This window comes from Melozone crissalis, unplaced genomic scaffold, assembly GCF_028551555.1.
Source record: "Melozone crissalis strain CALT ecotype California unplaced genomic scaffold, PUWL_Pcris_2 ptg000081l_1, whole genome shotgun sequence".
Classification (NCBI taxonomy): domain Eukaryota; kingdom Metazoa; phylum Chordata; class Aves; order Passeriformes; family Passerellidae; genus Melozone; species Melozone crissalis.
In genome coordinates this window covers 7,826,671-7,838,703 of record NW_026535858.1, presented here as the reverse complement: position 1 = coordinate 7,838,703, position 12,033 = coordinate 7,826,671, and the positions used below count along the sequence as shown (strand labels likewise).

General features: G+C 48.4%; 1 protein-coding gene across 2 annotated transcripts in view; it reads left to right on the top strand.

Moving 5' to 3' along the window:
• The window catches only part of STUM (stum, mechanosensory transduction mediator homolog), a 44,578-nt gene extending 34,566 nt beyond the window's left edge, over window positions 1-10,012 (top strand). Inside the window, exon 3 of one of the 2 annotated variants that reach the window (XM_054290390.1) lies at window positions 8,758-10,012. In XM_054290390.1, the coding sequence (XP_054146365.1) occupies window positions 8,758-8,792 (35 nt within the window). In that variant the 3' untranslated portion in view covers window positions 8,793-10,012. The remainder of the gene's footprint in view (window positions 1-8,757) is intronic. The other variant, XM_054290389.1, reaches the window with a different exon arrangement.
• Window positions 10,013-12,033: the final 2,021 nt, after the last annotated feature.

The window sequence follows — 12,033 nt, the reverse complement described above, 5'->3', positions numbered from 1 at the left end:
TGAGCCAGAAGTGTTTTGCTGCTCCTAGAATGACATCCCATACACCCTTTGAGTTGACTAAAACATTAGTTCAAGGAAAGAAGAATCCTTTTTCAAATGTTCGTAATTTAAGCCATGAGTTAGTAGATATCACCAGTCCAGAAGACAGGCTCCGTAACTTTCATCTGGTAGAGGCTTTCACTGGTGGGAAAATAGTGTCATATCTCCTGTATCCTGGTGCAGACGTGGAGGTGACAGCCTCATCTCACCTCCAAAGCCAGAAGCAGCAGAGAGCTCAGGATGCTGGTGGCATCTGCAAGACCCTACTCCCATTCCAGAGGTTGATGGGCAAACCCTCAAACCAAACAGGTCTGAGACCTTCCAGGCTGACAGGACAGGCAGTTCCCAAAGCAAGCCCGTCTCCCAGAGACCATTTTATGGGCAGCTTTTTGCCTTTTGCTTTGAAGAGGCTCCACTTTGTCATCTCTGCTGATGACATCTGTAGCTGCATGACAGAGGCAGAGAGAGGATCTTGGGAAGTTGCCAGAAACCTTCCCAAAGACGAAATGGATGAAATTGGAATAAAAAAAAAAAAAAACCAAACAGGAAAGCAGTGCACATTTTCAGCTGCCAAACCCAGGGGTTAAAGCCTCTCACCAAACCACCTGCTAATTTCTGAGGCAGCTTCAGTTAAGGCAGTCCCCATGCAGAGCAAAGGTGGATATTAAAAACTTGAGCATGTGCAAAGCAAAAGCTTTCCTCATGATGAAGGCAGTACTGCTCTTTGCTTTACCCTGCAAACCACTTGCCAAGTTTCCTCCCAAATGTACATTTCTGAGGCTAAATTGTGAATTGGTGTACATGTGTGATGTGTCTTCAAGAATCTGCCAGATTTGTGTGTAGTGCCAGAAGTTCACAACCATCAACTCTTGTGCTCTCCCTCTGTGGGGCAGCCCCTGTGCGTGGGTTGCTCTCTGGCAGGACTCCACTCTCCAGATGTGGGGAGAGCCAGGAAAACATCTGTCCTGACAGAGAACCACCACCGAAACTGTGCCTTGCTTTGCTCCAAAGCCCTGCTCTCCAGCTAGAGGGGTTGGTGCTTAGGAGGGTCTTACTGGGAGGGTCTTCTCCAGTTTCACTGTTGGGAAAAACCAAACAGCTTGGAAGTATCTCCAAAACACTCCTCCCCACACTGGCTGGATTCCACCAGTTTGGGAGGCAGAGGATGGATGAACAATTTGTGGTGGGTATGCTCAGGTCAAGAGGTGCCCAAGAACAGCAGCAGTATTTCATCCCTCTGGTGCCAGTAGAGAACGGCAACGTTTCTTATGTTTTACCAGCAGCAGCCCTTGGCAGTTTCTTGCCATCTCATTAAATAGCTGCTTTTAAGTTTACTTGCCACGCAGAGAAAGTAGTGGCTAAATGTAGCAGCTCTGGGTTGATGGAGAATAAAAGAAAAACCTTAATTGAAACAAAGAATGAAGTGACTGGTTGCTCTTACCTGTATCAGACAGACCCAAAGTGGTTGGTTCCTGTTATCATATTTGAAAGAAAAAATAATAACTTAAGAAGGAAACCATGCTTCTAATGCAAGGAATAAGACATTTCATGCAAGAACAGTGCCAGTTTGCTTTGGTTGGGCTTTGTTTGCATGCAAACCATTGGATGCACTGAAGAGAAACTGTACACCACTGCAACTTGAATCTGGGTGCAGATGGGAAACAGTTAAAAAAGTGTGAAACCACTGCCCACCTCAAGTCCCCTTGCCTTGAAATTATTGATCCCATGTGTCCCTGTGAGGGTGCCAGGCTATTTGGGTGGGCTAGAGGCAGGACACAGCAGGTGATGTCTTAGCTGGTGAGGGTTAGCAGTGAGGAGGAGGGTGGAAGCAGCTGAGGGCCAGGAGCTCTGCTCAGGCTTTCCCCAAGGGATGGAGCCATTTCACCTGGCTCCCTGTCCCTGGGGCTGCCTCTCTGTTAGCTGGTAGAGACTTGGGAGGGAGTTAGAACAACATAATCATAAAATCATTGAGATTGGAAAAAACCTCCAGAATCATTGAGTCCAAGTCTTAAGCCATGACCATCATGTCCTCCACTGAGCCATGCTCCCCAAGTGCCACATCCATGTGCCTTTTGAACAGCTCCTTCCAGCTTTTCATCTTCTAGTGCTATTTCCCAGGCATGGAAAGGGGGAGTCTGCTCTGAGGATAATGGCATACTGTCCTCAATGAGGGAAAAAGGAGAAGAATTACAGTCCGATCAGGTATGCTTCAGTTCCTGGAAGAAGTAATCAAGTAAGTGACTCGCACGCATTTAGAAAATAAAAATCACCCCCACAAAGTCACCGTGGGTCTGTCCAGAGTGAGCTGTGTCAGACTGGCTGGATTCCCTTGGATGGCAGAGGAATTAATTTTGTGCGAGGTGGCAGCAGTCAGCCATCCCTCCTAACCTTCAGATGCTGACCCCGTCTCACACAGCATTCCTACCAGCGAGCCAGGGGGATGTGGCCTGTGTGAAAATGCACTTGAGGACTGTCTTCTAAATGGATTTTCCTGACCTGGGAAGAGATAAAGAGAGGTGTGTGGAAAGGTCCCTCCTGAATGCAGCTCTGCTCAGTATTTTCATTTTTGGCTTGAGGATGGGCTGGAGAAGAGGCTCCCCACCCACACCTGGCAGGCACAGCGAGGGCAGTGCCCAGATCCAAAGAAATGGTCTGGAAACAGAAAGTGCTACTCAGTGGGGACAAGCCCAGGACTAATCAACTGCATAAATACACTCTAGGGAACAACTTGTTTTTCAGGGAAGGAGTGGTGGCTGCAGTGAGTCACAAGCAGCACATTGCTGTAGAGGGAATGAACACCACACAGGCACATGGGAGCAGGGCTTGTAGGGTTTTCTCTGATCCCATCACCTTTCTCTGCATGCATAAAGCTGTGGTGTGGCTGTACTTCAAGTGGAAAACCTGGAGAGAGTCCAAAGAGCTATGGCAGACGGTAAGCATGCTGATGATTAAGGTGTTCAGTGGACAAGTAAATGTGAGAGGGCAGCAGTTCAGCCTAAGACAGACGTGAATAACACCAGGAAGGATCTGTGCAGAAATTAGAGGACGTTTTCCCTCCAGTAAGGTCAAAATGCTGCAGAGGTGGCATGGCAGGATCTGCTCTCTCTGTCCCAGGAAGACTCCAAGAGTGGGTAGACACATGTCTGTCAGGGACAGGGTGGGACACAGCAAGAGACTGACTGACCTGGGGGTCCTATCCAACCCTCATCTCCTCTAGGGTGCCCTTTATCAGGATAATATCCCAGAAGGAAGATAACTGAATGCAGTTTTGCTGTCACACTTAATTACTTTTGGCAGCACCACAGCACAGGGCATTTCTCTGCTAATTTAAACGAGCTGCTAGCTGGCCCCACTGGACACCAGAGAGATCTTCTTTAAGCTGCCAGATGGCTTTGGGAAGTGTCCTCTCTCTTTTGGGAAGTACCTGCTCTCTGAAGGCAAAGGTAGAACTAGGGAGCACTTAATTCTCCTGCCAAAGAAGGGCTGGGCAGCCCTGCTGCAGTGTGCTCTCCTGCTCACCAGCTCTGCAGGCACGATGCACAGGGCTGAGGCAAAGCACAGCTAATGAGCTGGCCAAAGCCAACTGCAAAACAACCTCCTAAGGCTTTCCAGGCACAGCTGCCTTGGCTCCAGGAACACCTCGTCCCCAGCCCACACCTTCATCAGCCCACTGTGCAGAATGAACTTTCCAGGAAGTCCCTGCCTGCTCAGAGCCGGGTGTAAAAGGCTGTGTGCCACTTCTTGACAGAAAGGCCAGAGAAATAACACAGTAATGTCACACTGACGTGGCACAGGGGACACAAGTCAGGGACTGTTTGTCCAGGCACTGTTTTGCCTCTGCTGGATGCAGCCAAGAAGTCAAGGCTGGTTTCTGAAGGAAGCCCTGGTTTCTGAAGGAAGCCCTCCCTCAGCTCTCAGCTCTGAATGAACGATGTGCTTGGCTGCACCATTGCTTTGGGTTCACTGGATGGAGACTTCTGCTGACTCCCAGGGCTGACTGCCAGCCAGCAGTGAGAACTCACCTGTAACCATGCTATCCCCATCACTCCTTTGCTAATTACTCTGTTCAGACCCTGCCAGAAGCAGCAGCAGATGATTGCACAGTCACTGTATGCTCAGGCTCCAAGGGAAAGCATCAGTGAGCCTCTCTGCTCTGCAGGGCCCTGCTGGGGCAGGTAACACTGCTCTCCTGGCTAGTAAATGGGAGCACAAACCAACCAGTAACCCTTCATGAGATGAAGAAAATCCAAGGACATATTGCCTGCTTGGACTTGCTACACTTCAAAAAAAAATCTAAAAAGAGCTGTGCCCCAAACTAGGCCTGAGGGGAGTAGTTAAAACACATTTCTTGGAGTTTCTTACCAAATGCAGCAGTGGGGCAAGTTCTTAAAACATTGTAGGAATGTTAAATAGCCCCAGTGTTTGCAGCACCCAGACAGGCTGAGGCATGCTGTGGTTGCGAGCGACCTGTGGGCACAAGCAAACTGAGCAGGCAAGCTGCCAAAAACTCTTCAGAGGTGTAGTTTTCCCACCTCTGGGACTGTGAATGGTATGCCATGAGCCCTTTGCTACACTGTGATGTCTTGTTTGGTGCCTTCCTTCAGTGGCTCCCCTTCAGTCACAGCCATGAAATGCCAATGGCACAGAGGAGAGAGTTTCTGGGAGCATTGCTCAGAGGTGTTAGCCCATCCAGCCTGTTCTGCCTGGGGCTGAAAAAGCAGATAAGGATTCCCCTGTCTTCTTTAAACAAGAGTCCCAAATGAAGTGATCCACTTCAAGTACAAGGATTTAAAGAAATGTTTAGCCCTGGTGTGAATGTCTGAGGGTAGAGCAGCTGTTCTCTGTTTACTCTGCAGCCTCAGTTTGTTCATTCTCTTCTGGTTCTCCGTGTGTTTCAGATATATCGTCTACAGTTACATTTCTCCCTCTCTCTTTCTTTCATGTTCCTTTGCCTCCTTTTGTTCACCATCAAAGTCTCACAAGGTAAGTTTGTTTCTGTTCTTCTTCCTCCTCATGCTCTGAGGCAGTTTCCCACGGAGAGCAGCAGGCAGGACAGCTGGAATTCACTTTGGCCAGCGCTGCCCACTCCCAGCCCAAGCGCAGCCTTTACATGTGTGTGTCCACTGTGTCTGTGTCTGTCCTGTGGCTGCACAGCCCCAGGGATGCTGGGAATCCTCACACAGCATTGAACTGCCCCTGGGGATGCCCCAAGGGTGCCCTTGGAGCAGAGCAAAGAGCCCATTTCAGCATGGAGAGCATCCTGAAGGCCCCCTCTGCATGAACCCAGTCCCAGAGGGACAGCCTGTGCACAGACTGGGCTCCTTTTGCCTCAAGCCTACCTGCAGTGCTTTACAGGAAAAGTGCAATTTCAAGTCAACTTGATTAAATCAGTGACTTTGTGCACAGGCCCACTTAATCCTGAACCCAGAGCTGTTTGTTCTACAGAATTGCACCTCAGTTTTATTGCAGGCACTAGAACAGCTAGTCCTATGCAAGAAATGCAATAACTATTTTCACATATGAACTATTTGATAAGTTAAGGCTGAAGTATTGTAATAAACAAGTTTAGCATAGGACAGGTCATTTTTTTGGCTTATGGTCATGTACAGAGACAGGCTTGGCCACTGTCACTTCCCTTCAGACAGTTTCAACAGTGACAGCCAGACTTAAAGGATTTCTCAATCTTAATTTCCTTATCTCTCAATAAAAAGTATGGCTGTACAAGTAAGTTACTCTTACTTTAGCTAAAGATTTAAGGCAGGCCCCATCTTTCTGGTCCATAGGGTTGGTTGTTTGGTTTCTTTAAACTCTGCTCCCTAAACAAATTAAACCAATGCCATAGACAAGCTCAAATTACAAGTTTCCAGCCAGCTCACCTTGCCTTCAGAGCTGACTCACACTTAAAACATAAATGCATGTGAAATCATCATTTTGCCCCCCAGAAAAAGCTGTTTGAAAGAGATGAGAGAATTCTGTTCAGCTGCACACAATAGGCAGAAATTCAGTTAAGTGTCATTATTCTGTTCCTTGTGCTTGTTTGGCAGCAGGAGGTCCAGGCTGCCAAACCTGGGAAAATGTGTGGGTTTTTTCCAAAGTACAGCAAAGTTCATTCCCTGGAGTCAATTCTTAGTTCAGCAAAAAGTCCATTAAAGATAGGGGTTCTGGCACCCGCTGGTATTTTATGTTCAGTTTTTGTAAGGGACTTAAAAAAGCCTAACATAAGGGTTAGAAAGAATATTACAAAGCATAAATGGAAAAGTGTTTGAAAAGTTAAGCATTCCTCTGGGATATAAAATTTCAGACTTCTTTGAAATTCAAAATATAAAAATGACAGGCTACTTATGTTATTTAAGCTAAGGAAAAAAACCCCATCCAGATTAAGAAAAGTTTTTTAGTTGAAAGATACTCACTGTGGTGGGCACTGCAAGTAAGGGCAGCTGGCTTCTTTAATCGGGAGATTTTTTGCATTGATAAAGTCAGAATAACAAGCTTCTCTTGAAAGGGAAGTGGGGAAAGCTTCTGGTGCAGTCACTGCAACTGTTTAGGACGGCATTAAAAAATCCAGTATTTTTCTCCTCATCCTGTACCAGCACAGGAGCTGCAGGTGCTCTGCTATTGCCCTTCCCTAGCCCTGCCAGGGGATGAAGCTGTCCCCTGTGGGATTTGCAGTCTGCAAATATGTGTGCAGGACAGTGAATAATCTGAGGCCCCAAGAGTTCAAGGAGCTGTGACAAGCAGCAGGACAGGCTGCTGGAGCCCTTGGAACATCCCTGTGGCTGCAACACAAGGGCTTTGCTGTCTTGGTTGGGAAGTGCATCAAACCTCATGGCCACAGGAAGAGGAAAGGGTGTGAAGGAACAGGGATCCTGGCAGTTTCCTCGGTTTTGCTGCTGAAAAGATTGGTTTCCTCCAGGCCCACTGGATGGCTGCTGTGCCCTAACAAAAGCACCTGTAATTCTGCAGGGCTGGAGCAAAGCAAGTGCAGAACCAGGCAGTGAGAACATCATTAGAGGCATCCCAAGAGCTGTGTTTGACACTTCAGCCTGTGAGTCAAGGCATTGCCCTCCTCCTCCAAGAGGTGTTTGCTCACCTGTGCAAACTGCAGCACAAACTGGGAAGTGCTGTCAGCAAAAGCCAGCAGGGGAACACAAAGATGGATAGAGGAATGTTGGGAAGGATGAAAGTTTGAGAAAAAAGTCTCACAGATATATATATCTTGGCAGATATATAGAGGGATACATATATATATATATATATATTATATATTATAAGAAGGAATAGAGATGGAAGCAAGTTTGATATAGAAGAAAAGAATTGCTGAGCCAGTCTTACTGGATAACCAAGGAGGCAAAGGGTGTGTTACTTAGAAGGGGTTTTTATGATTTAGAGCAAAGGATAAACCCACCTCAAACAAGATGTTTTTACCAAGCAGAAAGATAGCACAGGCAAACAAGTCTGCCAATGTTGCAAGTAGAAAAAAGGTCTCAGAATTTTCCACTGCAAGAAAATTGAAAAACAACTTCTGGTTTAAACTGTAATGTACTAACTTTTAGTGATTGGAGAATAGTAACATGAATATGGTAATTACAGTGGTTATGACAGGCTATAGATAAAAGTTAAGCTATAGATTGGTTCTACTGTATTAAGATGCCCAGCAAAGGAAAGTCTATAATGCATTGTAACCTAAACTCAGGGTCCCAGGCCTGCCTGCAGCTGGAGCTGACAGCTGTAGGCACAGCTCTGTCACCCACCTCCCTGGGCTGCTGTAACCTCTTGGATGGAATAAACTGCATTTTGGAGAGCCCCTGGAGTCCCACATCCCTCATTCAGGCTCTTACAGAGGAAACCAACCTCCTCTTACCTACCAGTGCTCTGGGAAGATGAGACTCAAACTCAAGAAGATCCCAAGGAGAGATGAGTGTGGGATGCACGACCTACCAGGGCAGTGCTTGGGAACAGCCGTGTCTCTGGAGCAGGATACAAGGGCATCCATTTCCCCTGCACTACAGGAAAACACACTCCATAAAATCTTCAGGTTGTTGGGCTGGAATTGGTGACCACTGGTACCTGCTGTGCTCTTACAATCCCTTCAAGCAGCGGTGCCTGTGCCAGGCTGGTGGCAGGCAGGTGCCAGAGCAGCAGGGCTGGCTGGAGCACCCACATGGCTGTGCCCAGGAAGGAGCAGCACCAGGCAGCTCTTGGCTAAAGCAGGGCAGGGGCTGCCCTGGGCAGCCTGGCCACGAGGGACAATGTGGCAGCCCCTCTGTTATCCTATGGGGTTTTTGCCACTCCTGGTAATCCAGGCTCAGCCAGGGTCCTCGTTTGGAATTAACTCTTGTCATTATGGAGCGCGACACGGCGCAGAGCACCAAAACTCCATCAGAAAAGGTGTACTAGAGAGATTCACTATAGCAACATGTTGCTTTTATAGTTTTTCAAGATATTTACATTTACTCAACATTCACTGACCACTGGTCATAAGAAACAAAGTTCTCAATAGGTGAACAAGGAACCACGTCATTCTGTGGGCCAGCTAAAGTCTGTATCTTTTAACTTTCTCTCCTTCATCACATTGTCATGGGGACAGCCTTGGTGTCTTCCTCGAGAGAGATACGGGGCTTTCCTTATCTTTAGGAAGCCTTCACTGGCTCACAAGAACAGCACAAAATGCCTTTCCTACAAACTCTAATCATGTTCCCTTCCCCTCCCTCCTCACAGGCTACAAGGAGCAGGGGATCCCACAGCAGCTCTAGTGGCTGGGACAAGTGTGGTCAGAGAAACGCGGCGAGAGATTTCCTCTGGCAGCCGTGGGCCACGGACCTTTTCATTACCCTTTGTCTCTCTTCTTGTCCCTTTGTTTTGTCTCCCTGTGTCTGCCCGTGCCCGTCCAGCGGAGCGGAGATGCAGAGCGGCCGGCGCAGACTTGCACTGACGCCCCCAGCAGCCGAGATGAGGCGAGCACGGCTTGGCTCGGACTGGTCCCAGCCCACCAGGAGGACGAGGGTGCCAGGACAAGGACACGCCCTTGGCAAAGGTGGCACCTGGGCGGGCAGCTGAACCAAGGGAGGGAGAGATCCTGCCTTCACTCTGCTCCCAGGGGGATGTCGCCGAAGATGTTTTGCCTTCTTTTTGTGCTTGCTGGTTGTGAACATCAAATGCCAAGGAGCTGTTCATAGATACACGTACAGGATGTAAAAGCAAACCAGTGGTACTTCCTTCCTGCCCTGAGAGTGCACCTGCGACTGCTTTGCAGCATTGGAGGGTCCAACCCAGCCCCCTCTGCTGCCTGTGTATGTAAGATGTTCACTGAAGCTCTGTCCCTGCAGATGTCTTGAGAAACGTGCTTGCTGTAAATCCTATTGTAGCGCTGACGTGACCGGGGCCATCCCCTGCTTCCACCCGCTGCCACCATGCAAGGACCAGAGCTGCCACCAGCCCAGGGGACACTTTTCCCAGCACAGGACTGGTGTCCTGCAGCACCTCGCCTCTAGGGCAGCAAGTACTGCCCAAAGCCTCTGGTATAAAACAATACTGGGGGAGCCAAAGAACCTTTCCTGCCCCTGGAAGGGACTTGCTGGCAGTGTCTCCATGCTTTGGAAATGGATCCCCTCAGAGCACGACGAGTGCTCCTGGCTGAAGCAGCATCCCAGCTCTGCTTGCCCAGGCAAGTATCCAGAACTCCAGGATCTCCACGTGGTACTAGACAGGTGCTTGGGAGCGGCTGTGGTTGGAAGGCCCGTGGCCAAAGGGGGTGGGGTTGTGATTTCATGGTTTCATTTCTCAGCTGGAGAAAACCAACCAAGCAGGTCAGTGGTGAAAAGCCAAGAGCCATTTGGGACCTGCACTAAAGCCAGGGGATGAGCTCCTCAAGAGCAGCACTGCCACAGCGATGGCCAAAAGGATTTCTGCTCACAACATTCAACAATTTCAAGTGTCTTTGTCCATTTCTACCAAAGGGACTGGTTCAGGGAGTGGCCTGTGCTGTGCACCTGCAGCTGTGCTGTGGCTTGCTGGGCTGTACAGGTGTTACAGCACTGAGCTTCAGCCTCTCCTGTGAGACAGACCATCTCTGCTGCTGCATTTCCCACCTGGGAAAAAAGGAGTAAATAGGACCCTAACCAGCAGCAATGGGGAATCTGTAGCACATCTGGAAAACACCTTCACAAGCTGCTGCTGTCATCAGTGAGAACTCTTTTTTGTGAGGTCTATAACTGGCCCTGAAGCCACCAAGCCACTTGGCTGCTCAGCTGCAGCAAGTGCAATGGCAAAGAGCAATGGTTACCCCTCACCTGTGCCAAACCAGGATGGCTGGGTCAAGTGCAAACACCAAACACTGCCTAAGCATCAATTCAGTTGTGCTGTGGTGTCAGGATGGGTGTGCAGGAGCCCCTGCAGACAGGGATAACAGGCCATGGATAAAAGGAACCAGGCAAAGCCTTTGGAATAGGAGCAGCAAGTGTGGCTTAAGAGCAACTTCTTCTGGTGCCTGTGAAGTCAACCCTGCCTTGGATTCACTTTTAGAAGGTGAATTTAAATGTGTAGTGGACAGGCAGCACAAGAAGCCTCAGGCTGGGGAGGAATAAACAAGCTGATATTTTCACTGGGCCTAAAGTGCCAGAAGTCACATCCCCTGTGGCATCAGGTGTCAGTCAGATCAGCAGCAGATGCCCCATCCCAGAGACCCAGCACCTGCACAAAAGGTCCCCTGGGAACAAAAAGGGACAGAATAAGCTCCTCATCAGCAGCACCAGGGTTTTGCTGACCTTGTGGGCCACACTTGGTGCTGTCTGTCTCTGCTCCAGTGAGGGTGAGAGAATTGGATTGGCTGGGAAAGGATTGAATGGAAATGCTGCCCTCCCTGGGATGGCTGCAGGTCTCTGAGAGCATCACTTTGGTTAGGTGTGGGTTCTGCCTGCATTTATTGCATGAAGGAGTCTGAGTACTGCACACATGAAGTGTGGGATTTATAATTTACTTTCAGGTTTTGTTATGTAAAATTTCTTTTTATCTTTCACCTTCTTACTGAATCGTTGAAGCCAAGAAAAAACTCAGTGCACCACTTCAGAGGCTCTGAAATCTGCCAAATGTCACCCAGGACAAAAAGCCTTATTTTTTCCTGCTTAATTGATTTTAATTAGAAGCAGACAGTTTCCCACTGTCAGCTTTAGGACAGGAGCCACTTTATAGATTGGCCTTGCTACCAGGCAGCAAGCATCAAATTGCATTTTCCCCAAGGCTGTCCTGTGGTAGTAATAAAAATGATAAATCCCTCTGCTTTTTCCAATAGCCCTGAATAAAACTGGCATTGCCAAGCTCCCCCAGCCCAGGTGTGAGCAGCAGCCTGCTCTCAGGCAATGGTGGATATTCTATTTGCAGGGAATGCCCCAACAAAGGCAGGAATGATGCATCTGACTCCATGCTCTCAGAAGGCAAATTTATCACTTTATGATACTATATTATATTAAAGAATACCATACTATACTAAAGAATACAGAAAAGATACTTACTGAATGCTAAAGAGATAATAATGAAAACTTGTGATTCTTTCTGCAGTGTCCCAACACAGCTTGGCCCCAATTGGCCAAAGAGTCAAAACAACTCACAGCAGAATCCAATGAAACAATCACCTGTGGGTAAACAATCTCCAAACACATTCCAAATGAACAAAACACAGAAGAAGCAAATGAGATAAGAATTGTTTTCCTTTTCTCTGAGGCTTCTCAACTTCTCAGGAGAAAAATCCTGAGTGAAGGGATTTTTCAGAGAATGTGAATGCCACAGGTGAGCTCCTCACCTTGGCTTCAGGTGTCCCCATGGCAAGCAGTGGGAGCTCAGAGACTGAGCCCAGGGCAGGGCTGTGCTCACCAGGGCGTTCTGCTCTTCCCATCTTTACTACCACACCCTCCAACATGACTTGGTTTTCCTCCTCTCACAAGAGGTCGGAGTGCTGTGGGCATCTGCAGGGGCCTGTCTGGTGCCCACTGACATGAAGAG